This window comes from Anolis sagrei, chromosome Y (assembly GCF_037176765.1).
Source record: "Anolis sagrei isolate rAnoSag1 chromosome Y, rAnoSag1.mat, whole genome shotgun sequence".
Lineage (NCBI taxonomy): Eukaryota > Metazoa > Chordata > Lepidosauria > Squamata > Dactyloidae > Anolis > Anolis sagrei.
In genome coordinates this window covers 6,503,883-6,530,665 of record NC_090035.1, presented here as the reverse complement: position 1 = coordinate 6,530,665, position 26,783 = coordinate 6,503,883, and the positions used below count along the sequence as shown (strand labels likewise).

At 44.2% G+C, this 26,783-nt stretch overlaps 1 protein-coding gene across 5 annotated transcripts in view; it reads left to right on the top strand.

Moving 5' to 3' along the window:
• The window catches only part of LOC132772495 (protein sidekick-1-like), a 1,018,253-nt gene that overhangs the window by 886,097 nt on the left and 105,373 nt on the right, over positions 1-26,783 (top strand). For all 5 annotated transcript variants that reach the window (XM_067461407.1, XM_067461410.1, XM_067461408.1 and 2 more), the window contains one exon: positions 25,328-25,443. In XM_067461407.1, the coding sequence (XP_067317508.1) occupies positions 25,328-25,443 (116 nt within the window). The remainder of the gene's footprint in view (positions 1-25,327; positions 25,444-26,783) is intronic.

The following is a 26,783-nucleotide window of genomic DNA, read 5'->3' as shown; positions in this document are numbered from 1 at the left end:
TTATATTGTATATTCTAGGGTACATAAGCATATTTCAAGCTGAAGGTGTTACTTTCATTTCAGCCACTTAGATAGACTCTGGATGAGCTTTGTTGACCCATCACTCTGAGGGTTTCAATGGAATTGGACAAAAGTTGTGATCAAGGTTACTCCCTGCTCTTTTAACTGTTGATGATGGCTGAAGAACCTCTACTAACCTTCCATTTCTGTTACTGTTGATGGCTGAAGAACCTCTACTAACCTTCCATTTCTGTTACTGTTGATGGCTGAAGAACCTCTACTAACCTTCCATTTCTGTTACTGTTGATGGTTGAAGAACCTCTACTAACCTTCCATTTCTGTTACTGTTGATGGCTGAAGAACCTCTAGTAACCTTCCCTTTCTGTTATTGTTGATGGCTGAAGAACCTCTACTTACCTTCCATTTCTGTTACTGTTGATGGCTGAAGAACCTCTAGTAACCTTCCATTTCCGTTACTGTTGATGGCTGAAGAACCTCTAGTAACCTTCCATTTCCGTTACTGTTGATGGCTGAAGAACCTCTACTAACCTTCCATTTCTGTTACTGTTGATGGCTGAAGAACCTCTACTTACCTTCCATTTCCGTTACTGTTGATGGCTGAAGAACCTCTACTAACCTTCCATTTCCGTTACTGTTGATGGCTGAAGAACCTCTAGTAACCTTCCATTTCTGTTACTGTTGATGGCTGAAGAACCTCTACTAACCTTCCATTTCTGTTACTGTTGATGGCTGAAGAACCTCTACTAACCTTCCATTTCTGTTCCTGTTGATGGCTGAAGAACCTCTAGTAACCTTCCATTTCTGTTCCTGTTGATGGCTGAAGAACCTCTACTAACCTTCCATTTCTGTTCCTGTTGATGGCTGAAGAACCTCTACTAACCTTCCATTTCTGTTCCTGTTGATGGCTGAAGAACCTCTACTAACCTTCCATTTCTGTTCCTGTTGATGGCTGAAGAACCCCTACTAACCTTCCATTTCTGTTACTGTTGATGGCTGAAGAACCTCTACTAACCTTCAATTTCATGCTAGATCATTGTGACAGTTATCACACCCCATGATATTTGTTTTGTTCCATATTCTGAGACTTTGGGGGAGCTACCAATACAAAAAATGAAACTTTTCATATCTGCCACAGTAGGGTAAGTTAAAAGCAGGATGCTTGCTCTTTGTTACCTTCAAGATAGGACAGAAGGTTGTCAGAAGGTATATTCCTAGCTACGAGTAATGTGCTCACTTCTGAATGAATTCCATTGTGTTGTCTTCAACTTGGATGCAATCTGGGACATCTCAGGAATGAGGGAACCTCTCCTGGCGATATATGGGCCATTCCACCCTGTCTTACTGGTTGATTGTCTAACATTAGAAGCACTAAATGTCTCCCTTGCTCTAGTTCCAGTTTCATTCCTTTGCATCCGGTCTTGCCTTCTCTTGCATCCCAAATGAGGCAAGGGAGAGGAAGCCTTCATTACCGAGGGCAAAGGGGGGCAGTGGGAAGCTAGCAATTTGAAACACATGTACTGCCGCAGTTTAATAGAACAATTGTATGCTAATTCCGTGTAGATTTCACAGAAAACAGTTGGCTGGGAGAGAGGCGTTTGCAGCAGCTTTAGCTCCCCCTCGTGGCCCTTGGCAACGATCGTTGTCAAAGCAGCCCCAAAATCAAGAGAGAACAGCATGCTTCCTTTGCTTAAACAGAAGGAATTAGCAGTGTAATCAACGGTAATTTAATGAGGAGCAATACTGTTATTAGAAGCCTCCTCGCTGCAGCCTGACCTTTCTGAGATGCATTCCCTGATAAGGCTGGCATCCTACAGATCTCAACAACCACTCAGAGAGCTAAAAGCGAGCTGAAAGATGACTTGGATGGGTGGGCGGACGTTTATTGATGTGCGGCACAAAGCAAATTATTAGCGGAGAAGTTGATCATTCAACGGGATACTGAGGAAGTGTTCAAGAAGCTGATGGGCAGCAATGAAGAGCACATTTTCTTGTCACGTAATGCATATCCTGTGGCACACCAAGAAAAGGCCAAGTGCCAACCTGGATGACTTTAAAAGGGGGTCAGATTCATTCATGGTTGTTAGGACCATCCTAGGTCATTCTAAGATGGAGACCTAGATATCACCACCATCTGGGTGTTGGGAGACGTGAGAGATACTCAAATCCTGCACGTGGATTTCCTTTCGGCAAAAGTTTGACCACAGAATACCTGATGCAATAGACTTTTGGCCTGCTCCACAGTGGCTTTTCTTATATTCCTATTTTTAATTATTATATCCTTGAAGAACATTATCATGCAAGAAGGGTGAAGTAGGGTTGTGGCTTATGTGCACTATAAGCCTAGGAGAGCAATTTTGTAAAGGCATATCATAATAAAAACTGGTCAACAATACCTAACAATGGGATTGTGGCGCAGCTGGCTGAGTGTCAGCTGTATTAAGATCACTCTGACCAAAAGGTCATGAGTTCGAAGCCAGCCCGGGTTGGAGTGGGTTTCCAAACAATTGTGTGTAGCCTGTTGTCGACCTTTGCAACCCGAAAGACAGTTGCATCTGTCAAGTAGGAAAATTAGGTACCACCTTAAAAGTGTGGGGAGGCTAAATTAACTAATTTACGAGGCCGTAAAAGAAGACTCCAGCAAAGCATTCCAGTGGGGAAGCATGCGGGGAATGCGGAAGTGCTTCATCAGCGTCGCAGATGGACGATGAAAGCGACAGCTCCCCTGGCAGCCAGAAAAAAAAAAAAGTGAAATAGCCTCTGTGTATGTCTGTATATGTTTGTATGTCAAAAATTGGCATTGAATGTTTGCCATATATGTGTACACTGTAATCCGCCCTTAGTCCCCTGCGGGGTGAGAAGGGCGGAATATAAATGCTGTAAATAAATAAATAAATAAATTAGGTGGATCTGTAATTGGTTAAGTGAACAAACCCAGAGGGTGCTCACTAATTCTAATTTGAAAAAGTCCCAGTTAATATTGTCAAATGCCTTCTCAGCGTCAATAGAGAGAAGCGCTACTTCCTGCTGCTCAGGATCTTCATTAACAACTTAGGTGAAGGGTTAGAAGGCATGATCATCAAGTTTGCAGATGGGAACAAATTGGGAGGGAGAGCCAAGACTCCAGAATGCAGGCGCAGAATTCAAAACAATCTTCACAGATGAGAGAGATGATTGGCCAAAACTAACAAAATGAAATTCAACAGGAAGAGACTCCACTTAGGCAGAAAAAATGTACGACAAAGATACAGAATGGGCAATGCGTTGCTCGAGAGCAGGACGTGTGAAAAAGATCTTGGGGTCCTTGTGGACAACAAGGTAAACATGAGCCAACAATGTGATGTGGCGGCAAAAAAAAAAGCCAATGGGATTTTGGCCTGCATCAATAGGAGCCTAGTGTCTAGATCTAGGGAAGTCATGCTCCCCCTCTATTCTGCTTCGGTTAGACCACACCTGGAGTATTGTCTCCAATTCTGGGCACCACAATTGAAGGGAGATGTTGACAAGCTGGAATATGTGCAGAGGAGGGCGACTAAAATGACCAAGGATCTGGAAAACAAGCCCTATGAGGAGTGGCTTAAAGAGCTGGGCATATTTAGCCTTAAGAAGAGAAGGCTGAAAGGAGACATGATAGCCATGTATAAATACATGAGAGGAAGTCATAGGGAGGAAGGAGCAGGCTTCCTTTCTGCTGCCCTGGAGACTAGGATGCAATGGAGTAATAGCTTCAAACAACAAGAAAGGAGATTCTACCTGAACATTAGGAAAGACTTCCTGACTGTGAGAGCTGCTCAGCAGTGGAACTCTCTGCCCCGGAGTGTGGTAGAGGCTCCTTCTTTGAAGGCTTTGAAACAGAGGCTGGATGGCCATCTGTTGGGGGGGCTTTGAATGTAATTTTCCTGCTTCTTAGCAGAGGGTTGGACTGGATGGCCCATGAGGTCTCTTCCAACTCTAGGATTCTATGATTCCAAGAGAAAAACCAAGATAATTCCTCCTGAGTCTCTCAGATGGCAGTCATGAGGTTGGAAGGCCCAGGTGCCACCACCAAAAAGACCAACCTCATGGACGCCTCCTGGTATGTCTCAAGATGGGAAGGAAACCAAGGAAAGCGCATACGGAAACAGATGAGCCTTCAACTACTTCAGCCAAATCAACAAAGAGCCCTAAGACCCTAACCCTGAGATGAGCTTTGAAAAACTAAAACGAAGCGTAAATGTCGCGTGACCACCTGGGCCGTGAAATGAAGACATACGGCTGTCATTGGAGTTGACGGTTGTGCTGCAGCAGCCGCGAGCGAGCAGCCGCGAAGGCAGGCAAGCAGCCAGGAGTAATGGCAGGGCTTTCCTCTCTCATTGTAGCATCTTCAGCTGCCAGGAGGTATGAAAGCGTCTCGTCCAGACTTTTAATTATCCTGAAATGTTGGACAGTCGCAGGCTTTGAGGATAAATGAGGTTGCATCTCACCTAGTCCTGCTTGCTTTGCCCATCAGAGCTGGATAATTGTTGCTGGAGAAATGTGTCTTTGGCACAGCCGCTTTTTAACGTAATGCTTATGTGCCTGATGGGTCGTCCCTCTTGCATTCGGAAAGCAGAGCGGTATATCTCCATATGCTGCACTAAGTGAAGGGCAGGAAGGGGGTTTGGATGGCATCCAGGTGGGAATGTCATGGTGGCAAGCGGGCAGGATTGCGACTTGGAGGTGGCACTTTCCCTCGCACTTCCTCCACCCCACAAACCAAGCCATAGTTGCACATTCTCATCAGGTTACTTCGTAAACAGGTTATCTCTGCTGTGATGTGGCTGCGCTCATTGTCATGGATGCATGTTGCCAGGTATTTGTCTGGGTTCATGATAGTAATGGGCACAATGCTGTCCAAGTTAAGCATTTTGAAGCTCCATTTCTTTTAATGGGAGAATTAAGCACATGCTTAGCTCCGCGGTTGCTATCTATTCAGACTTTTGTAGCTGGACTGCTCAGAAGCATAATAAGGAGAACCATTTGTGGGCTGAGTATTGTCTGTTTTCCTCTCAAGTTGCAACTCTGAGTCCGAGTACACAGCGATTGGGCTACGGCCTCCAGATTTAAAATGTGGGCTTGAAAAGGGAATCCTGCAGGCAGTAAACGAAAAACAGAACTATATTTTAAAACCACCTGAGAGACTGAGGGTAAATTGTTTACTTGGTTGTTGTAAGTTTTTCGGGCTGTTTGGCCATGTTCCAGAAGCATTCTCTCCTGACGTTTTGCCTGCATCTATGGCAGGCATCCTCAGAGGTTGTGAGGTCTGTTGGAAACTAGGAAAATGGGGTTTGTATATCTGTGAAATGCCCAGGGTGAGAGGAAGAACTCTTATCTGTTGGAAGTACTAATCCCTCGTCTGAGTACGATTGTCTTCCAAGATCAGTGTCCTGGCGATGGGTATGTAGGTGACTGTGGAGCCCTATTCTTGACCTGCATGGTCTTCTGCAGTGAGGGCATTGGTTTCCAGGTGGAAGGCGGTCCTGGTCGGGGTTGGCTTGATGTGCCTTCCTCTTGGCACGTTTCTCTCTTTTGCCCTCCATTTGTGCCTCTTCAAATTCTACAGCACTGCTGGTCACAGCTGACTTCCAGCTGGAGCGCTCAAGGGCCATGGCTTCCCAGTTATAAGTGTCTATGCTGGCGTTTTTAAGGTTGGCTTTGAGCCCATCTTTCAATCTCTTTTCCTGTCCACCAACATTCCGTTTTCCATTCTTGAGTTCGGAGTAGAGCAACTGCTTTGGGAGACGGTGGTCGGGCATCCGGACAACGTGGCCAGTCCAGCGGAGTTGATGGTGGAGGACCATCGCTTCAATGCTGGTGGTCTTTGCTTCCACCAGCATGCTGACATTTGTTGGAGATAGGTGTGAATGTTGGAGGTAGATGTGAATATTATTATTATTATTATTATTATTATTATTATTATTACTTTATTTGTACCCCGCTAACATTTCCCGAAGGACTCGATGCGGCTTACAAAGGCCAAGGCCTCAATAAAACAATAAACCAAAAGCAAATCAAAACATTAAGCAATAACAGTAAGCAATAAAAACAGTACATCGTAACACACTAAAAACAAGGCCGGGCCAAATGTGATGGGTACAGATTAAAAAGTGCTGAGTATGCTGAGTGAGTTTTTTGGATAAGTGCAATGTGCAGACGATCTTAATCTCTAATAAAGTGCTTCTGGGACGTGTTGCTGGAGTTTCCTATTCTGGAAAGGCACACCGGAATAGCCAGGTCTTCAAGCTCTTCCTAAAGATTGCCAACGTAGGGGCTTGTCTGATGTCCTTGGGGAGGGTGTTCCAGAGTCGGGGGGCTACCACAGAGAAGGCCCTGTCCCTCGTCCCCACCAACCGCGCTTGCGACGCAGGTGGGATCGTGAGCAGGGTCTCTCCGGATGAACGAAGGGAGCTTGTGGGTTCATAAACGGAGATGTTTCAATTGGCCACCTTGATTAGCATTTAATGGCCTAGCAGTTTTCAAAGTCTGGTTTCTTGCTACCTGGGGGAATCCTTTGTTGAGAGGTGATTAGCTGTCCCTGATTGTTTCTTGGCTGGAGTTCCCTTGTTCTTGAATGTTGTTCTTTATTTACTGTTATGATTTAGACGGTTTTTAAAATCCTGATAGCCAGATTTTGTTGTTTACTTGTTTGTCACATACATTGTCATCACTACAAATCTGCAATATCTGATAATAAATCAGGATAATGAACGACTTTGGGGACCTTTTACTTGCCGTGGCTGGTTTTCCAACTTCCTATATAATGATGAAAATAAAATACCGGGATTGTGGCGCATCTGGCTGAGTGTCAGCTGCATTAAGATCACTCTGACCAAAAGGTCATGAGTTCGAAGCCAGCCCGGGTTGGAGTGGGTTTCCAACCAATTGTGTGTAGCCTGTTGTCGACCTTTGCAACCCGAAAGACAGTTGCATCTGTCAAGTAGGAAAATTAGGTACCATCTTGTGTGGGGAGCCTAAATTAACTGATTTATGAGGCCATAAAGAAGACTCCAGCAAAGCATTCCAGCAGGGAAGCATGCGGGGAATGCGGAAGTGCTTCATCAGTGTCGCAGATGGACAATGAAAGCGACAGCTCCCCTGGTGGCCAGAAAAAAGTTAAATAGCCTCTGTATATGTTGTATGTCAAAATTGGCATTGAATGTTTGCCATATATGTGTACACTGTAATCCACCCTGAGTCCCTTGTGGGGTGAGAAGGGCGGAATAGAAATACTGTAAATAAATAAATAGATATGATTATGGTTTATAGTCCTCTCTGGCCACCATAGGGTGCTTGACGTCCCTCTCCTTTGGCCCTACTAATGGTGGGAGAGGGCATAGCCAACTGTCTCTGAATGCCCAGAGCTTTTTCCATCTGTTTCTCCATCCCTGTTTCAACTTTTTAAAAAGATTCATCTCATTTAAAAAAAAAACCACACACACACTTGAGTTCTCCTACTTTTTTTCCTACCCAGCTTACCCTTTTCAATTGTATACATTCTTGTAATTCAGCATTTCCCTATCTCTTAACTATTCGGTTTCCTCAGGCGATGATCAAGAGTTCTTGTAGAAGTCACCCGCAAATTACCCTGGGATTTCCTTGTTGTGTCAGGAGGTCAGAGCAGTGTGATCCGGCAGTGCCCTTCTTAATCGCTGTCTGATTAATAGCCTTTGATACGGAAAACTGTTCCCTGAAGAGGAGGGCAACCATGTTAAACTGCTCAGGTGAAATGAGACAGTTAGCTAATTGCATTGATTCCAACTGTTCGAGCCTGGCATGCATTATACCTACGCCACTCTGTGCTCAAAAGATAGTTTCCATGTAAGGCAGGCTGTGGTTATGACTCTCTTAAGTTAAACATGAGCCAACAATGTGATGTGGCGGCAAAAAAAGCCAATGGGATTTTGGCCTGCATCAATAGGAGCCTAGTGTCTAGATCTAAGAAAGTAATGCTACCCCTCTATTCCGCTTTGGTTAGACCACATCTGGAATATTGTGTCCAATTCTGGGCACCACAATTCAAGTGAGATATTGACAAGCTGGAATGTGTCCAGAGGAGGGCGACTAAAATGATCAAGGGTCTGGAGAACAAGCCCTATGAGGAGCGGCTTAGGGAACTGGGCATGTTTAGCCTGAAGAAGAGAAGGCTGAGAGAAGATATGATAGCCATGTATAAATATGTGAGAGGAAGCCACAGGGAGGAGGGAGCAAGCTTGTTTTCTGCTTCCCTGGAGACTAGGACGCGGAACAATGGCTTCAAACTACAAGAGAGGAGATTCCATCTGAACATTAGGAAGAACTTCCTGACTGTGAGAGCCATTCAGCAGTGGAACTCTCTGCCCCGGAGTGTGGTGGAGGCTCCTTCTGTGGAAGCTTTTAAGCAGAGGTTGGATGGCCATTTGTCAGGGGTGATTTGAATGCAATATTCCTGCTTCTTGACAGAATGGGGTTGGACTGGATGGACCAGGAGGTCTCTTCCAACTCTTTGATTCTATTCTATTCTATTCTATGATTAAGGATCTGAGAGTGTCTCAGATCAGATCATGGCTCTGGTTGCAATGTTGGGGAGGCCAACACAACTGAGAAGCAGAGAATGAAAGCAGAAGGATGCCCGTTGTTGTTGCTGCTATTGCTGTTGCTGCTACTGCTGTTGCTGCTGCCTTGTGCCTTCAAGCTGTTTGTGATTTATGACTACCTTAAGGCAAATCCATCATGGGGTTTTCTTGGCAAGATCTAGTTAGTTTGCCATTGCCGTCTTTTTTAGACAGAGACTGTTGCTTATCCAAGGACCCCCAATGGGTTTCCATTGAACCCTGACCTCCCAAAGCTGTAGTCTAACACTCTTCACACGACACCATGCTAGCTCCCATATGTTTGGAGGATGCAGCACATTAAATGCCATCTGATACTTAACCCTTGTGATGATGATGCCAAATAAATCATAATGGAAAAAATGGAAAATGCAAAGATCAAACTCCCGTGGGATCCACTTCCTGTTTCTTTTGGAATACCATAACCTTTTGGAAAATGGCATTCATAACCTTTTGGGAAAACCAGGAATCTTTTGAAAAGGCATGACCTTGTTAGAGATCGTAACCTTTTGCAAAGTATGATCTTCCTAAGAAGAATCATAGAATCAAAGAGTTGGAAGAGACCTCATGGGCCATCCATTCCAACCCCATTCTGCCAAGAAGCAGGAATGTTGCATTCAAATCACCCCTGACAGATGGCCATCCAGCCCCTGTTTAAAAGCTTCCAAAGAATGAGCCTCCACCAGACTCCATGCTAGAGAGTTCCACTGCTGAACAGCTCTCACAGTCAGGAAGTTCTTCCTCATCTTCAGGCGGAATCTCCTCTCTTGTAGTTTGAAGCCATTGCTCCGCGTCCTAGTCTCCAAGGAAGCAGAAAACAAGCTTGCTCCCTCCACCTCCCTGTGGCTTCCTCTCACATATTTATCCATGGCTATCATATCTCCTCTCAGCCTTCTCTTCTTCAGGCTAAACATGCCCAGCTCCTCAAGCCGCTCCTCATAGGGCTTGTTCTTCAGACCCTTGATCATTTTAGTCGCCCTCCTCTGGACACATTCCAGCTTGTCAATATCTCTCTTGAATTGTGGTGCCCAGAATTGGACACAATATTCCAGGTGTGGTAGAGATCGTAACCTTTTGCAAAGTATGATCTTCCTAAGAAGAGTTAAAAACTCGCTTGAGTCAACCTTCTCTTGAGGGGTAAATATATCCACTAGCATTCATGCAAGGCAATATCTCTTCAAACTGTTAGGGGCAAAGATATGCCAATGCACAAAAGACATATAGAGCAGAGTTTCAGAAGTATCTACTCTCCCTTAAAGCATCTTGGTTTAAATCATGCTCTCAAGAGACCAAAAATAAGTAGACTTCTGTTCCGGTACGGCTGTACCAGCAGCACCAGCTTCTTTTCCTTTCTTTGAGTGTTTGCATGTATTTCAAAGTTCCATGCATTTTGCAATAAGGTGGCTTCCCTTGGTTTGCAATTATAGGGCCAATGACCCATCAATCATCATTAAGTTCTTTAGTTCCGTCCCTTTTCTGGGTTTAGGAGGGAAAAAGGGGACCTCTAGTTCAGTTCTTACAGAGAAGCCTTTCGTACAGGGCGTGAGTCAGTTCCACCTGTAGAAAGCTTCGTCTTTTACAGCTTTTGCTGGGGGAATTCAGTCCCACAGCTCTACAGAGAAGCATAGCTTTTGCTGGGGGAATCCAGTCCCACAGCTCTACAGCCAGCCTTCGTTGGGAATTGAAGACCTTCTTTCCTCTTGGAAATCTACAAAAGGACTCTGTTTGGTAAGGACCACTCGCGGCAGACATAACGCAATTTGGACCGGGTGTAGGGGCCCACAGCAGCAGAGCCTAAGACAGATTGCCCAGGGAGGGGTCAAGGATTTCCCTGATAGAGAAGAAACAGTTCATGAGGATAGTTGCCTGTCCCTTGTGGACAAGATTAAGAAAGCCACCAGTTGACTCAAAGCCTTGAAGTATTTGTTTGATTTATTGAAGACCTCAGCACTAATAAAGAACTTTGTTAAACTTTCCAAGTTTCTAAAGACTTTGTTTAGGGAAATCTATAGGGCTTCTAATCTGAGGCATCCCCAGCATCCCATTGGGCATACTGAGCACGTCCTGTCTACAGACCTTTTCACAGGCCCAGCGCGTGACAGCACAACTTCTTTAAAAGTAACATAGTTGGTTTACTCATAAGCTTCATGTATTCAGCATACAGGTACATTGCATACTCAGTTACAGATAGGATTTGAAGTAGTTTCTCTGTGTATCTTTCTTATTATCAACATATTTCTTATTATCTTAGGGCATCTTTCTTATTATCAACAGTCCAAAGTATCTTAGGGCATCTTTCTTGAAAGCATCTCTCTGTTCTGAGAGTCTAACAGAGTCTTTTATCTAAAACAGTCTGTTTCTACAGACTTCTAAACTGCTTCTGATGCAAACACTGACTTCTAAAATGGAGTCTGAATCTGAACAATCCCAGATCTGATCACATGGTCTTCAGTCTCTCCCACAACAAAGAGTTAAGGAAAACTACATGCCATGCAAACACTGACTTCTAAAATAGAGTCTGAACAATCCCAGATCTGATCACGTAGTCTGCAGCCCCTCCCACAACAAAGAGTTAAGGAAAACTGTATACCATGCAAATACTGACTTCTAAAATAGAGTCTGAGTCTGAACAATCCCAGATCTGATCACATAGTCTGCAACCCCTCCTACAACAAAGAGTTAAGGAAAACTGTATACCATGCAAACACTGACTTTAAAATGGAGCAATCTCAGATCTGATCACATGCTCTGCAGCCCCTCCCACAACAAAGAGTTAAGGAAAACTATACACCATGCAAACACTGACTTCTAAAATAGAGTCTGAGTCTGAACAATCCCAGATCTGATCACATCGTCTGCAGCCCCTCCCACAACAAAGAGTTAAGGAAAACTATACACCATGCAAATACTGACTTCTAAAATAGAGTCTGAGTCTGAACAATCTCAGATCTGATCACATAGTCTGCAGCCCCCCCCCCCCCCCACAACAAAGAGTTAAGGAAAACTGCATACCATGCATACACTGACTTCTAAAATGGAGTCTGAGTCTGAACAATCCCCAATCTGATCACATGGTCTTCAGTCTCTCCCACAACAAAGAGTTAAGGAAAACTATATACCATGCAAATACTGACTTCTAAAATAGAGTCTGAGTCTGAACAATCCCAGATATGATCACATAGTCTGCAGTCCCTCCCACAGCAAAGAGTTAAGGAAAACTACCATGCAAACACTGACTTCTAAAATAGAGTCTGAGTCTGAACAATCCCAGATCTGATCACATGGTCTTCAGTCTCTCCCACAACAAAGAGTTAAGGAAAACTATATACCATGCAAATACTGACTTTTAAAATAGAGTCTGAGCCTGAACAATCCCAGATCTGATCGCATGCTCTGCAGCCCCTCCCACGGCAAAGAGTTAAGGAAAACTACCATGCAAACACTGACTTCTAAAATAGAGTCTGAGTCTGAACAATCCCAGATCTGATCATATGGTCTTCAGTCTCTCCCACAACAAAGAGTTAAGGAAAACTATATACCATGCAAATACTGACTTTTAAAATAGAGTCTGAGCCTGAACAATCCCAGATCTGATCACATGCTCTGCAGCCCCTCCCACAACAAAGAGTTAAGGAAAACTACATACTAATACACAAATATACAATACAGTAAGCAATCTGAATTATATACATAACAGCTAACTAATTTAGGAGGCTTGTAGAAGGTTGCTTTCCAAAAAATTCTCATTGTCTTTGCCATTCCTCTTTGAAAAGCACTCATGAGCTTTGCAGCTCTTTGAGAAAGTGGAACAAAACTGGACAAAACATATTTTTAAAGGCTGTGCTTCCACAGTAGAGACAGAGTTCTGAGACAATTGTCAAATCAATGGAAAACGTGTTATAAAATCAGACATCAATTCATCTCATTTTCTTTGAATCGTCAACTCATCGACTAGTTCTCAGCTGCCTGCTGGAGATGGCAGGAGGCAAAAGGCAAGGCCTTCCCTCACTCTGCTGTGTAAATGGCTGGTCATTGGGGGTCCTTTCAGAAAACTGGAGAAGACTTCACAGAGCAGCGGTTGCTTGGGAGGAAAAGCCAGGTGTCAGTGTTTGTATCTCACGAGTAATAGAAGAAACATCAGGGTGCCCGAGTAATATGTTCTGTACTGAGAAAAAAACTTACGTTGTTAGACAGAAAGATTTTTTAAAAACTTCATAGCATGTACGTTTAACCCTCTGGAACACCAAACAGGAGACCTCCATACTGTTGTATGCCTCCTTCTCCCACAAGGTTTTCTCCTGGCCTTTTGACTTTGGTTCAGGATTATGTCTTTTGAAATCCATTGTGCGCAGTTTGTGAAATGCATTGTGCCTGTTTGTCGAGGAGACATAAAAGGGAAGAAAGAGAAGGAGGGTGATTTCCCTTTCTTTTGCCCAGTGTGCCATGCAGATTTACCACTCCAATTCTATTACTGACTCCTGTGCGGGCACAATCCTCTCTTGGCAGCGGCTCTTTTGCTCATTTCAGTTTTTCTCCCCTTGAATTGTGCCACTAATGGCCTGTCTGCCTTTGCATGCCCTGCTCTTGGCACGGCTACAAAGCCATGGTTATCAGTTCTTCAAGGGAAAAAATCAATTAATTTGCCCGGCCTGCTCTGTTTATGCTATTTGCTTTTCCCTGACCGCCCGTTCTTCCAAAAGGGTCGCAGGAATAGCCTGGAAAGTAAAACAAAAACCTTCCTTAAATTAACAACTGTGTACAAAAAGCTGTTCCAGATCTCTGAGCAGAATGCAAGGGCTTATTTTGAAACGGCAAGTCAAAATATGATTTGGACAGGCTGGCACATCATTTTGCCTGCCAAAAAATTGAGTTTTGGGGAGTTCTTTTGCTACACCTGTTCATCTTGATGAGTTCAACAGCACCTAAAGCTGCAAGAAAGACGCCATCCCAACTCTTGTTTATGTATGAGCGATTAGGGATGCCTGCCTTGCCTAGAATTTTGCATTGCCTTTTGGGTGCAAAGGAGACTTGGACTTCAGAATATCCACCTTTGCATTTTTCAAGCACACTTTCAGTCTGAATTGCTTAAATTGCTACTTCAATAACATCTTTTAAATTTTCTCTTTTATAGCAGACCCACTAAAATGGCTGTGTGTTGTGTTGTGACCCATAATAATGGCCTGATCTAAGCTGGGTTGCCTTGGTGATGTTAAGGAATGGTAGCTAAAGAAGCAAGTTTCATTGCTCTCAGTCCACAGGAAATGGCTCAGGGGAAATCTTTAATGAACACCCCTCGTATTTAGGACCCCCTATTTCAGCCTATGCTTAAATATCCTAAAGACACCAGATTCTGTCAAATCTCAGAAGCAAAGTAGACTGAGACCTGGATTTGTCCGTGAAAGGGAGACTCCTGGGGAATACCAGGTGCCGGAGGCTGTATCTAGGAAGGCGACATCAACCCTCCTCTGAATGGCGAGATATCCCTATGATAGTGTCTCCATAATAATAATAATAATAATAATAATCCTTTATTTATACTCCGCTAACATCTCCCGAAGGACTCGGTGCGGCTTACAAGAGGCCGAGGCCCAACACATCAATAAAACAACAGCATAACAAATACAACAATAAATAAACTGATAAAACAAGCAATAAACATTAAACAATAGCAATAAACATTAGACAATAACACCATGACACATTTAAAACTAAGGCCGGGCTAATGTAATGATTAAAATTTTAAAATGCTGAACATGACAGGTGAGATAGTAAGGTTGCCTACCTGTAACCATGTTTCTTCAAGTGGTCAACTGTGAAATTCACACTTGTGGTATTTCCTGCGTCCACGCAGCTGATTCGGATCCTTATTGAAAAGCTTTTGCCAAATCAGGGACTCCAGCCCCGCCCATCTACTCCAGTAATAAAGCCAGGCAGCGGGGCTTGAGGCCTTAGTTCCGTACTGCGAAAGACAGTCGGAGATAGAAGGCATGACGGAGTGCGGGGAGGATGGGCGGGTTGTATGAATTTCACAGTTGACCACTCGAAGAAACATGGTTACGGGTAAGCAACCTTACTTTCTTCAGCGTGGTCACTGTGAAATCCACGCCTGTGGTAGACTAGCGAGCAGTCCCATGGATGGTGGGCGTCATGCTAGTGCAGAAAAAGAATTGCTCTCCCAAAGGCCACATGTTTTTTGGCGGCCAAGTCCAATAGAATAAACAAAGATCCCAGAACACAAGTTGGAATTGCAGTCTGTTAGAGTAGTCAAACTGGAGTCCTTGAGTCAAACCAATAGTTGTTTTAGGAGAGAACACCAAGTTGTTGCTGCTTTCGTGGACAAAAGGAACTAAGGCCTCAAGCCCCACTGCCTGGCTTTATTACTGGAGTGGATGGGTGGGGCTGAGTCCCTGATTTGGCAAAAGCTTTTCAATAAGGATCCGAATCAGCTGCGTGGACGCAGGAAATACCACAGGTGTGGATTTCACAGTGACCACGCTGAAGAAGAATAGGTTTTTAGAGATAGGTGCAATGTGCAGACAATCTTAAATCTCTAGTAAAATGCAATTGGGACATGATGCTAGGAGTTTCCTATTTTGGGAAGGCACACTGGAACAACCACGTCTTCAAGCTCTTCCTAAAGACTGCCAATGTTGGGGCTTGTCTGATATCCTTGGGGAGAGAGTTCCAGAGTTGAGAGGCCACCACGGAGAAGGCCCTGCCCCTCGTTCCTACCAATCGCACTTGCAACGCAGGTGGGATCGTGAGCAGGGCCTCTCCAGATGATCGGAGATGCGGTCACGCAGGTAGGTGGGTCCCAAACCGTTTAGGGCTTTGTAGGTAAGCACCTGCACCTTGAATTGGGACCGGAAAATGAACGGCAGCCAATGGAGCTCCTTAAACAGGAGTTGGAGTTGATTTCAAGGCAATTATTGTAATCCCCACAATATGATTTCAAGGCTTGTGCTTGATGGTGTTTTTTTTTTAATTGCATCTATGTGCTATGTCGATTTGTGTGCTTATTATGTTGTGTTTCAAATGCCTAGGGAAATGTGTGTCGTGAGGGCTTTAATTACTCAAATGAAAGACAGAGAGGTTTTGCAAAAGGTTAAAAGAAATAAAGGCAGACTTCTCACACCCTGGAAATGTGGGAGATGAGGACACTAGAAATATTGGCACAACATCTTTTTGCCCTCTCTCTCAAACGCAGTCTCTCTCAAAAGAGAAACAGGCTATGTATATATATATCATGGAAATCAGGGCAGTTTTTCAGAGATGTTTACCTCCTGATCCTGGCTGTGTTTCCTTAGAAGTCAGCCTAGTGTGAATGGTCCAAGAGTGTGTGCTTAGGAAGACTGTCCTCGTTTGCATAATCCTTCTCCATAGAGCGGACTTGATCGCGTCAGGAAACTTTTGAAGCCTTTTTTGCAAAGGGCTGATGTGCAGCGGACTGTGCGGCAAGGAATAATGGCTTACAAGCTGCTACTGCTTCCCGAGGGTGACGGATCAGAAATGCAGAAATAGCAAAAGGAAAGGGAGGATGGCTTCTGTGGACTTTCAACAGAGCTTGGGCTTCCTGAAACAGAATGTACGTGTAATATTATCCTCTAGATGCGGTGAATTTGACTTACAGATGGCACATTAAATAGAGGTCTTTCCTAAAAATCCAGGTAATTGGGCAATTTCTCTCTTATTTTGAGATGTGGGGAACAGTGCCTTTCCGGGTGCCATCTCATATACCGATCTAATCCCTTCCTTAATCATTCTTTTCTTGGCCTCACAGGTTGGTTGCATCTTGACACCAGTTTATTATTTAACAGTGCCCCCCAATGCACTCTCAGTCCTTGAAATTGGAAATCACTCGTTACAAACTTCTTACTTCTTAGGTGATCCCTAAGTAGGTGTCCTCCAAGATCGGTATACTGGCGGTGGGTACGTAGGTGACTGTGGAGACCTATTGTTGACCTGCATGTTCTCCCACATTGAGGGCATCAGTTTCCAGGTGAAAGGCAATCCCGGTCGGGGTTGGCTTGACATGACTTCCTCATGGCACGTTTCTCTCTTTCGCCCTCCACTCATGCCTCTTCAAATTCTGCAGCACTGCTGGTCACTGCTGACCTCCAGCTGGAGCTCTCAAGGGCAAGGGCTTCCCAGTTCTCAGTGTCTATGCCAGAGGTTTTAAGGTTGGCTTTGAGTCCATCTTTGAATCTCTTTTCCTGCCCCCCAACATTCCGTTTTCCTGGGTTGTTTGTAGGTTTTTTCGGGCTATATGGCCATGTTCTAGAAGCATTCTCTCCTGACATTTCACCTGCATCTATTTATTTATTTATTATTTATTTATTTCGGTTTCTTCTACCCCGCCCTTCTCACCCCGAAGGGGGACTCAGGGCGGCTTACAAAGCAAAGGCACAATTCAATGCCCACATCACATAACAGTCAAAAACAGAAATAGCATCAATTCACAGTTAAACAACAATTCCTACATTACAACTATAAAAACCAATAAAATCAATAAAACCAATACAAACCCAATTCCTCCTCATAAACAGTCAGCGTTTGCTATCTCATAGTTCCATTTTCAATTCCACATTGTCAGTCTTGGTCATACTCGTCTGATTATCTTCTCTAATTGTCAGATTGCCCAAAGGCCTGGTCCCACAACCATGTCTTTACCTTCCTCCTGAAGGAGAGGAGGGATGATGATACCCTAATTTCCCCCGGGAGTTAGTTCCACGGGTGAGGGGCCACCACTGAGAAAGCCCTGCTCCTCATCTCCACCAGCCTCGCTTGTGACAGTGGTGGGGTCGAGAGCAGGGCCTCCCCAGATGATCTCAAACTCCGGGGTGAGACGTAGAGGGAGATACGTTCGGACAGATACGCTGGACCGGAACCGTAAAGGGTTTTGTAGGTCAGAACCAGCACCTTGAATTGTGCTCGGAATTGAACCGGCAGCCAGTGGAGCTGACACAGCAGTGGGGTGGTATGCTCCCTGTATTTCGTTCCCGTAAGCAGTCTGGCTGCCGCTCGCTGGACCAGTTGGAGTTTCCGAACAGTCTTCAAGGGCAACCCCACGTAGAGTGCGTTGCAGTAGTCTATTCGGGATGTAACAAGATCATGGACCACTGTGGCCAGGTCAGACTTCCCAAGGTACGGGCACAACTGGTGCACAAGTTTTAATTGTTCAAAAACTCTCCTGGCCACCGCCAAGACCTATGGCAAGCATCCTCAGAGATAGTGAGGTACATGTGTTCTACTGAAATGCCAAATGGAAGAAGATTTAGCCATGCGTTGCTCTGTAATAGTAACATGTTGTTCATGATGTACATGATGCACCTGATGTACTATTTACGAAGGACCCACACAACAAAATACATGAGACCTGCGAAGTTCTTTGTTGGGTTTGAGCCCAAATTATTGTTGTAATTTGGCGCAGCTCAAAGAGTTTCTCCTTCAAGGTTGACAGTAGCTGCTTTATACAAAATCGCAAAAAGAGGCAACGTTAAGCACCAAACAAACGCTGTAGAAGGAAACAACTGCAAAGCTATGTAAGAGAAACCCATATTGTTACAAAAACAGGAGAGAAGAAAACAATCAGTATATGGAAAACTAAGGCCACAAAGACTAAATATACACAAAACATACAATGGATACAAAGGTGTGAACATACCGAGAGAGACAAACAAGAGAAAAATAATTTATTTTTATTTTTTTCCAAAATAGGCTTTGAAATCCTTTTTTTCCCCATTTGGATACAAACTGGATTTACATTTTACAAGATCTTTAGGAATCCCTGACCCCCGGCTCACATCATTTTCAGGCAGTTGGAAAGATGTTTTCTTATATGTAATACTATACAGGGGAAAAAATACTGCACAAGAAATATCAAACCAATATGTAATCTAGAAATCCGATATACATTTAGATGAGGTTTGTCAGCTTTTGATGCTGCACTGCTTTGTTCCCAAGTTTGCGTTAGTATTCTTATTATTATTTTGGTATGTTACTTCTCTCTATCCGTTCTGTGCTTTGTATATATTTGGATTCTCGGTGGCCTTGCTTTTGTTCATTGATTATTTTGTTCTATCGCGTTTTCATAATTACATGGATTTATCAGTCATGTTTTTTTGGCAGTAACTGTTTTATACATTGTATTGTCGAAGGCTTTCATGGCCGGAATCACTGGGTTGTTGTAGGTTTTTTCGGGCTATATGGCCATGGTCTAGAGGCATTCTCTCCTGACGTTTCGTCTGCATCTGTGGCAAGCATCCTCAGAGGTTGTGAGGTCTGTTGGAACTAGGAAAATTGGGTTTATATATCTGTGGATTGACCAGGGTGGGACAAAGAACTCTTGTCTGTTGGAGCTAGGTGTGAATGTTAACCTTGATTAGCATTTGATGACCTGGCAGTGCCTGGGGCAATCTTTTGTTGAGAGGTGATTAGATGTCCTTGTTTGTTTCCTCTCTGTTGTTGTGCTGTTGTAATTTTAGAGTTCTTTATAATACTCGTAGCCAGATGTTGTTCATTTTCATGGTTTCCTCCTTTCTGTTGAACACGAATCAAGAAACATGAAAGGCACTGCAGACTAATTCAACTGGAGAAGTCAGCCATAGCAGAGCACCTGATGAACCAACCTGGACACAGCATATTATTTGAGAACACAGAAATTCTGGACCACTCCAACAACCACCATGTCAGACTACACAGAGAAGCCATTGAAATCCACAAGCATGTGGACAATTTCAACAGAAAGGAGGAAAACATGAAAATGAACACAATCTGGCTTCCAGTATTAAAAATTCACACATGAGTGCTTTGTGCAGAATTTTGCATTTTATGTACAGAAAACATGCGGCATTTTATGTACAGAAAATATTTCTATGTAGTATTGTTTTCTGCACAGAAAAGGCTGTTTCCATCTATGGCAAGCATCCTCAGAGGTAGTGAGGTCTGTTGGAACTAGGAAAAGGGTTTATATATCTCTGGAATGACCAGGGTGAGACAAAGGACTCTTGTCTGCTGGAGCTAGGTGTGAATGTTTCAACTGGCCACCTTGATTAGCATACAATGGCCTGACTGTGCCTGGAGCAAACTTTTGTTGAGTGGTAATTAGATGTCCTTGTTTGTTTCCTCTCTGTTGCTGTGCTGTTGTAATTTTTTAATACTGGTAGCCAGATTTTGTTCATTTTCATGGTTTCCTCCTTTCTGTTGAAATTGTCCACATGCTTGTGGATTTCAATGGCTTCTCTGTGTAGTCTGACATGGTGGTTGTTGGTGTGGTCCAGCATTTCTGTGTTCTCAAATAATATGCTGTGTCCAGGTTGGTTTATCTAGAATGCCCCTAGACCATGGCCATATAGCCCGAAAGAACCTACAACAACCCAGTGATTCCGGCCATGAAAGCCTTTGACAAACCCCAAACTGCTAAGATTCTTGTCAATTTATGATTTAGCTTGTCAGGAGGTTTTTAAACTGGTTTTGTATATTTTCACATATTATTTCTGTCTCTAGACATCAAACGCCCTGTTGTCTATGGTATACATCCAGTGAAATCTACAGAAGTGTTTTCCAGATTGAATAGTGGACTCCTTTTGTGTCACAATATTAATTTGTGCTCTATGGAGCAGGCAGCCTTCGGCAATTTTAAAAGACAGTTAAAATAGCAATAAATGGTGATATAATTTATTTGAATCAAACGTGAGACCGGCTAGACCCAGTTTTGCATTTGATTGTTTAATTGTACAACAATAATTTTGCCGCGGCCAACGCAAACAAAACTCCACCAGTTTTATCGATGCTTTGGATTATTAATGCTGCTCTTAAAATTCTCCTAGTTAGTTTTGATTGAATTGTTCCTTATTCTAGGAGGGTTTTTTTTCCTTTAAAAAAATCCTTTTTGGGTTCCCTCCCCCTTCCTTTTGGGTGTGCGTTTCTGTCGTTTAATGGAGCGGTAAATAAGAATTTCTGATAATGAGCCCAAGCATCTGTCACAACAACCTGGCGCTGGTTATTAACATTTCCATTAACGGCAGGGTGGGCAGCGATAATACGGAAACAGCACAGTTAGAACAAAATAAATAGTTGGTGTCAGGCTGAGTGGGTGTTAATTACTATTTTATTTTATAACCCCGGAGAGGAAGAGAGCAGAAAGATAGAAATATATAATAATAATAACAGGCTCGTGAAGGTCACTGTCTGTCGGTGGGAAAAAGGAGCTGGCCGGAAGAGCCGAGAACCTGTGCTAGATCTCCTTTGGTTGGCAAGAGTTTTGCAGCTTCCATTTGGGGTCTGCTAAATGGGCCTCGCGCAAGGAGGATGGGCTTTCCAGCACGATGGGCAAAGGTTATTACAAGCCCATCTGCAGGCGAGAACGGTGGCACATGGCATCCTTTGCGCATAGTTTTCACTCCCTCTGCAAAAAGTTGCCGGCCCTGAGATGGAAGCGAAAGTAGGCCGAGACTGATTTCAAGTGTCAAAGGCAGTCATTTGCCCGTTGACGAAGAGCGGCCGTGATGTGCCGGGCAGCACGGCTTTCAAAAGGCAGATTGATCCTCCGTTAAGGACTTTGCACTCTCGGAGACGCGCCACAGATATCCCTGAGCGGCATTACATCCAACTCAGGAGCAGGATGTGTTTCTCGCTAATATACATGTCAGAAGATTAGGAGTGGATGAGTTGGCATCCTCTGGGCAAGCGGAATTTAGCGCATTTGGTCGGTTGCTATTGCTGCAAGCAGAGAGGACCGGTCTGTGCAAGGAAACATCCAGCTTGCAATGCCTGGGGAAATCTGCACTGGGCTGCCTTCCATTAAGGGCACCAAAACGTTGCTCTAGGTTGCGTTGATTTATTCATTGAGTTTCTTCTCGCCTGCCTTGTTTCCAGGGCTGCGCTCAGGGCAGGTTACCACAGATTTTAAAAAAGCACATGGTCACAAACTGACAAAATACAAAAGCATATAAGTGATGCAACTGTTATAAAGATTAACACCAGCAAGGACACGGACACGGACACACATATACACACACACCCCATAATAAAATTCAAAATTAAATAGAAAATTCAACACATTGTGTTGTTGTAGGTTTTTTCCGGGCTGTATGGCCATGGTCTAGGGCAGTGGTTCTCAACCTGGGGGTCGGGACCCCTGGAGGGGTCGCGAGGGGGTTTTAGAGGGGTCGCCAAAGGCCATCAGAAAACACAACATTTTCTGTTAGTCATGGGGGTTCTGTGTGGGAAGTTTCGCCCAATTCTATCATTGGTGCAGTTCATAATTCTCTGATTGTAGGTGAACTATAAATCCCAGCAACTACAACTCCCAAATGGCAAAGTCTATTTTCACCAAACTCCACCAGTGTTCATATTTGGGCATACTAAGTATTCATGCCAAGTTTGGTCCAGATCTATAATTGTTTGAGTCCACAGTGCACTCTGGATGTGGGTGAACTAGAACTCCAAAACTCAAAGTCAATGTCCCCCAAACCCTTCCAGTATTTTCTGTTGGCCATGGGAGTTCTGTGTGCCAAGTTTGCTTCAATTCTATTGTTGGTGGAGTTCGGAATGCTCTTTGATTGTAGGTGAACTATAAATCCCAGCAACTACAACTCCCAAATGACAAAATTAATCCCCCCAACCCCACCAGTATTCAAATTTGATCCAGTGATGAAAATACATCCTGCATATCAGATATTTACATAATAACAGTAGCAAAGTTGCAGATATGAAGTAGCAATAACAATAATTTTTTGCTTGGGGGTCACCACAACATGAGGAACTGTATTAAGGGGTCGTGACATTAAGAAGGTTGAGAACCACTGGTCTAGGGCATTCTCTCCTGACGTTTCGCCTGGATCTATGGCAAGCATCCTCAGAGGTAGTGAGGTCTGTTGGAACTAGGAAAAGGAGTTTATATATCTCTGGAATGACCAGGGTGAGACAAAGGACTCTTTTCTGCTGGAGCTAGGTGTGAATGTTTCAACTGACCACCTTGATTAGCATACAATGGGCTGACTGTGCCTGGGGCAAACATTTGTTGAGAGGTGATTAGATGTCCTTGTTTGTTTCCTCTCTGTTGTGCTGTTGCAATTTTAAAGTGTTTTAATACTGGTAGCCAGATTTTGTTCACTTTCATGGTTTCCTCCTTTCTGTTGAAATTGTCCACATGCTTGTGTATTTCAATGGCTTCTCTGTGTAGTCTGACATGGTGTTTGTGAGAGTGGTCCAGCATTTCTGTGTTCTCAAATAAAATGCTGTGTCCAGGTTGGTTCATCAGGTGCTCTGCTATGGCTGACTTCTCTGGTTGAAGTAGTCTGCAGTGCCGCTCCTGTTAGTAACCTGGCTGCCGAACGTTGGACCATTTGGGCTTTGGAAGAATGCTGCACTCGCAGAGCTCAGGTGGTGTTGTATTTCAGTGTCAATGTTGACTTTTGTGGAGAGGTGGCTGCCAAGGGAGCAGAAATGGTCAACATTTTAACCCTAATGTTACACCATTAAGGTGTATTTCTGGCATTGGAGAGGGACACCAACACAGCACGATCTTTTCAGCTGCGCATCTGTGTAACGAATATTTCTATATTAGTTTCACTGCCTATTCAAATGCCTGCTCAAACAACCAGGTCTTCACTTTCCTCCGAAATGTGAACAGGGAGGGGGCCAATACTAATTTATGTAGGAAGGGCGTTCCACCACTGAGAAGGCCCTGTCTCTCGTCCCCGCCAACCGTACTTGTGATGCAGGCGGGACCGAGAGCAGGACCTCCCCAGACGATCTTAACGTCCTAGCTGGTTCATAGGAGGAGATACGTTCGGACAGGTAAGTTGGGCCAGAACCATTTAGGGCTTTATAGGCTAAGGCCAGCACTTTGAATTGTGCCTGGTAGCAAATTGGCAGCTAGTGGAACTGACGCAACAGAGGAGTTGTATGCTCCCTGAGTGCCGCTCCTGTTAGTAACCTGTCTGCCAAGTGTTGGACCATTTGAAGCTTCCGGACAGTCTTCAAAGGCAACCCCACGTAGAGAGCATTGCAGTAGTCTATACGGGATGTAACCAGAGCGTGGACTACCGTGGCCAAGTCAGACTTCCCCTAGGTACGGGCGCAGCTGGCGCACAAGTTCCAAGACTATCAAAATTCACAACACAGTGGCAGAAGGCTTCATTGAGGTTTATGCCCCTTCCTTTCCCAAATAATGTTCATGTCCTCCCATGGCCACCATTTCCTGGAAAGGAGTAACAGTTCTCCTACTTCCTTGCCACCTGATATGTATATTGTATCTTTCACCATATGAACTCCCAAGTCATTCAACTGATTTGAGTAAGGAAGGCAATCAGGCTGCTGTCCCTTTCCCGGCATAAAAATAAAATACCCAGTCTGGTGAAAAATCTCCTTGTGCCTACGTTTCCTTTTCACCGACTGTTGAATGCTGTGGCAGTTTCTCAAAGGAAAGTTTTGTAACATTTCTTGAAAGCGTTTGACAGGCCTCTGGAGAAGAGCGTTCCTTAATTTGGGATCATCCCTGCAAAGAACAGCTCTCTCCATGGCATGTCCTTGAACGAATCCGCATTGAATTAATTGCTGCCCAGTTCTCAAATAATTCTGTAGGCGCTTTCAGAAAGAAAGTCTCAGTTTGTTTTCAAAACTGCTAACTTCAAGAAGCAGAAAGCTGTCTGGTACCGCGTCTAGCAAGCTTGCCGGCTCTTCATTTTTGAAGAGAGAGATTCCTACTCTCTCCAGAGAAAAGGGAGAATTGGGCTTGCATGAGTCCTTTGGAAAAAGGATACAGGTTTCAAAACGCTCTGCAAACAGCTGCAGCTGCATGTGGGAAATCTAGTTTGCATGCTTGCAAGAATCCCAGTTCCCGCCTTATTGTTCTGTCGCGCACTGGGCCTGTAACAGCTGTACTTTTCTATAGGACGTATATACTTTAAGCCCAGCTGGAAGAGAGGTTCTCAGGGATTTTTCTGAAGTGATGGTCTTTAGAGTCTTTAATGATGCAACGAAGTCTTTATTATGGAACAAACAATAAATCTTCAATGGTTCAAACAACACTTCAAGGCTTTCTTAGTCTAGTCCTCAATGGACTGGTACCTGACTTTGATTAACTGTACTTTCTCTGTAAGAAAAAACCCCTATATAACCTCTCCTAGGCTGTTTACTATCTATGCCTCATCGGTGTGGGTCCTACTACCGATTCCAAATGCGTCTGGGTATCAAGTAGACCTACCAGCCGAGGCTTGTAGATATTTCAGCTGGAGTTCCGTGGATCTGTAGTGCTGTCCTCCCTCCGAGAATTCTTTGAAAACCTCAGGGTTGTTTTCCCTCTGATTGCTGTGAAGCTGAGAGGCTGTGAGCTCTCAGCCAGAGCCTTGGGACCTTTCCCCTGGAATTTCAGTTTGTTTCCTTGGATGTTCTTGAGAAAAGAAGCTTTTCTATGGGACGAGCTGGTCTACATCCTATAGTTTAGCTTCCTATGTGAGACTGCCCAAAAAATGGCTCCTTTCCCTCTCAGAGCCCTGAACAAGGGGCGGAACCAAAGCTTAATCATGATGGACAGGAGGTCTGCCCTATGACTGCAAACAGATAACAGAAAGAAAATAAAGTTGGAGCTCCTGGTACAGCCATACCAGCACCCATACTTTTCCCAATGTGCACATGGTGATGGCTCTTGGGTTCGCTTCTAATTCTCCTTCCCACTTCCTTTTGTTGTCTTTCTCCAGCCCCAGCAATGCCTCCTCAAAATATCCAGATAAATGCACTCTCTGCAAGCCAACTGGAAGTCACCTGGGATCCTCCTCCTGTTGACAGCCAGAATGGGAACATACAAGGCTACAAGGCAAGTGACTCTCCTGCATCTTGCAATGATGCTAGCTTTTCTTCCCTTCGATAGACTTGGAAATGGAAACATGGGGAGTTGCCTTCTTAATTTGGGGGGGGGGGACGACTATATATGTATTGCATGGGTATATGAGACTTTATACAGTGGGGGGGGGGGGGGTTGTCAGATACCAATTGTACAAGTTCTCCCACTTAAAAAGATTAGAGATGCCTGTAATTGACATCATAGGTAGACCTCAACTATGAGGTCTAGATATAGGGAAGTAATGCTACCCCTCTATTCTGCTTTGGTTAGACCACTCCTGGAATATTGTGTCCAATTCTGGGCACCACAATTCAAGAGAGATATTGACCAGTTGGAATGTGTCCAGAGGAGGGCGACTAAAATGATCAAGGGTCTGGAGAACAAGCCCTATGAGGAGCGGCTTAGGAGCTGGGCATGTTTAGCCTGAAGAAGAGAAGGCTGAGAGGAGACATGATAGCCATGTATAAATATGTGAGAGGAAGCCACAGGGAGGAGGGAGCAAGCTTCCTTTCTGCTTCCCTGGAGACTAGGACGCAATGGAACAATGGCTTCAGACTACAAGAGAGGAGATTCCATCTGAACATGAGGAAGAACTTCCTGACTGTGAGAGCCCTTCAGCAGTGGAACTCTCTGCCCCGGAGTGTGGTGGAGGCTCCTTCTTTAGAAGCTTTTAAGCAGAGGCTGGATGGCCATCTGTCAGGGGTGATTTGAATGCAATATTCCTGCTTCTTGGCAGGGGGTTGGACTGGATGACCCATGAGGTCTCTTCCAACTCTTTTATTCTATGATTCTATGAGAGACAACATGAGAATACACATCCAGAAAATGTATGTATTGCATGTGCAGTGGGAGGACAGTGAAGAGGTTGTTGCTACATGTTATTTATTTATTTTTTTAATCAAAATTGCATAATTGCATAATTAGTATAAAACGGATGAAAATGGACCAAAAACAGGCAGCAGCAACCGCATTGTCTGTAGCCTCCAATAACGCTTCCTCTGTACATGAGGCAGGACATTGTGGGCAAGCATAGAGATGCAGAGTTGTTTGTTCTTCTCCATGGTCACACAAGGTGGAGGATTGTTTTAGGTAGTGCCATTTTGCCAGGTTGTCTTTTGATCTGCCCACTCCACTTCTGAGTCTGTTCGGGGACTTCCAAGTTGTCCAACTTGCTTCATGTACGGACCTTCATGGACATACTGTAGCCTATTGTAGCCATAGTAGACCCATTGTGTCAGTTGGATTTAGCTACGTCTTGTTTTTGCCATTCAATATCATAGAATCATAGAATCAAACAGTTGGAAGAGACCTCA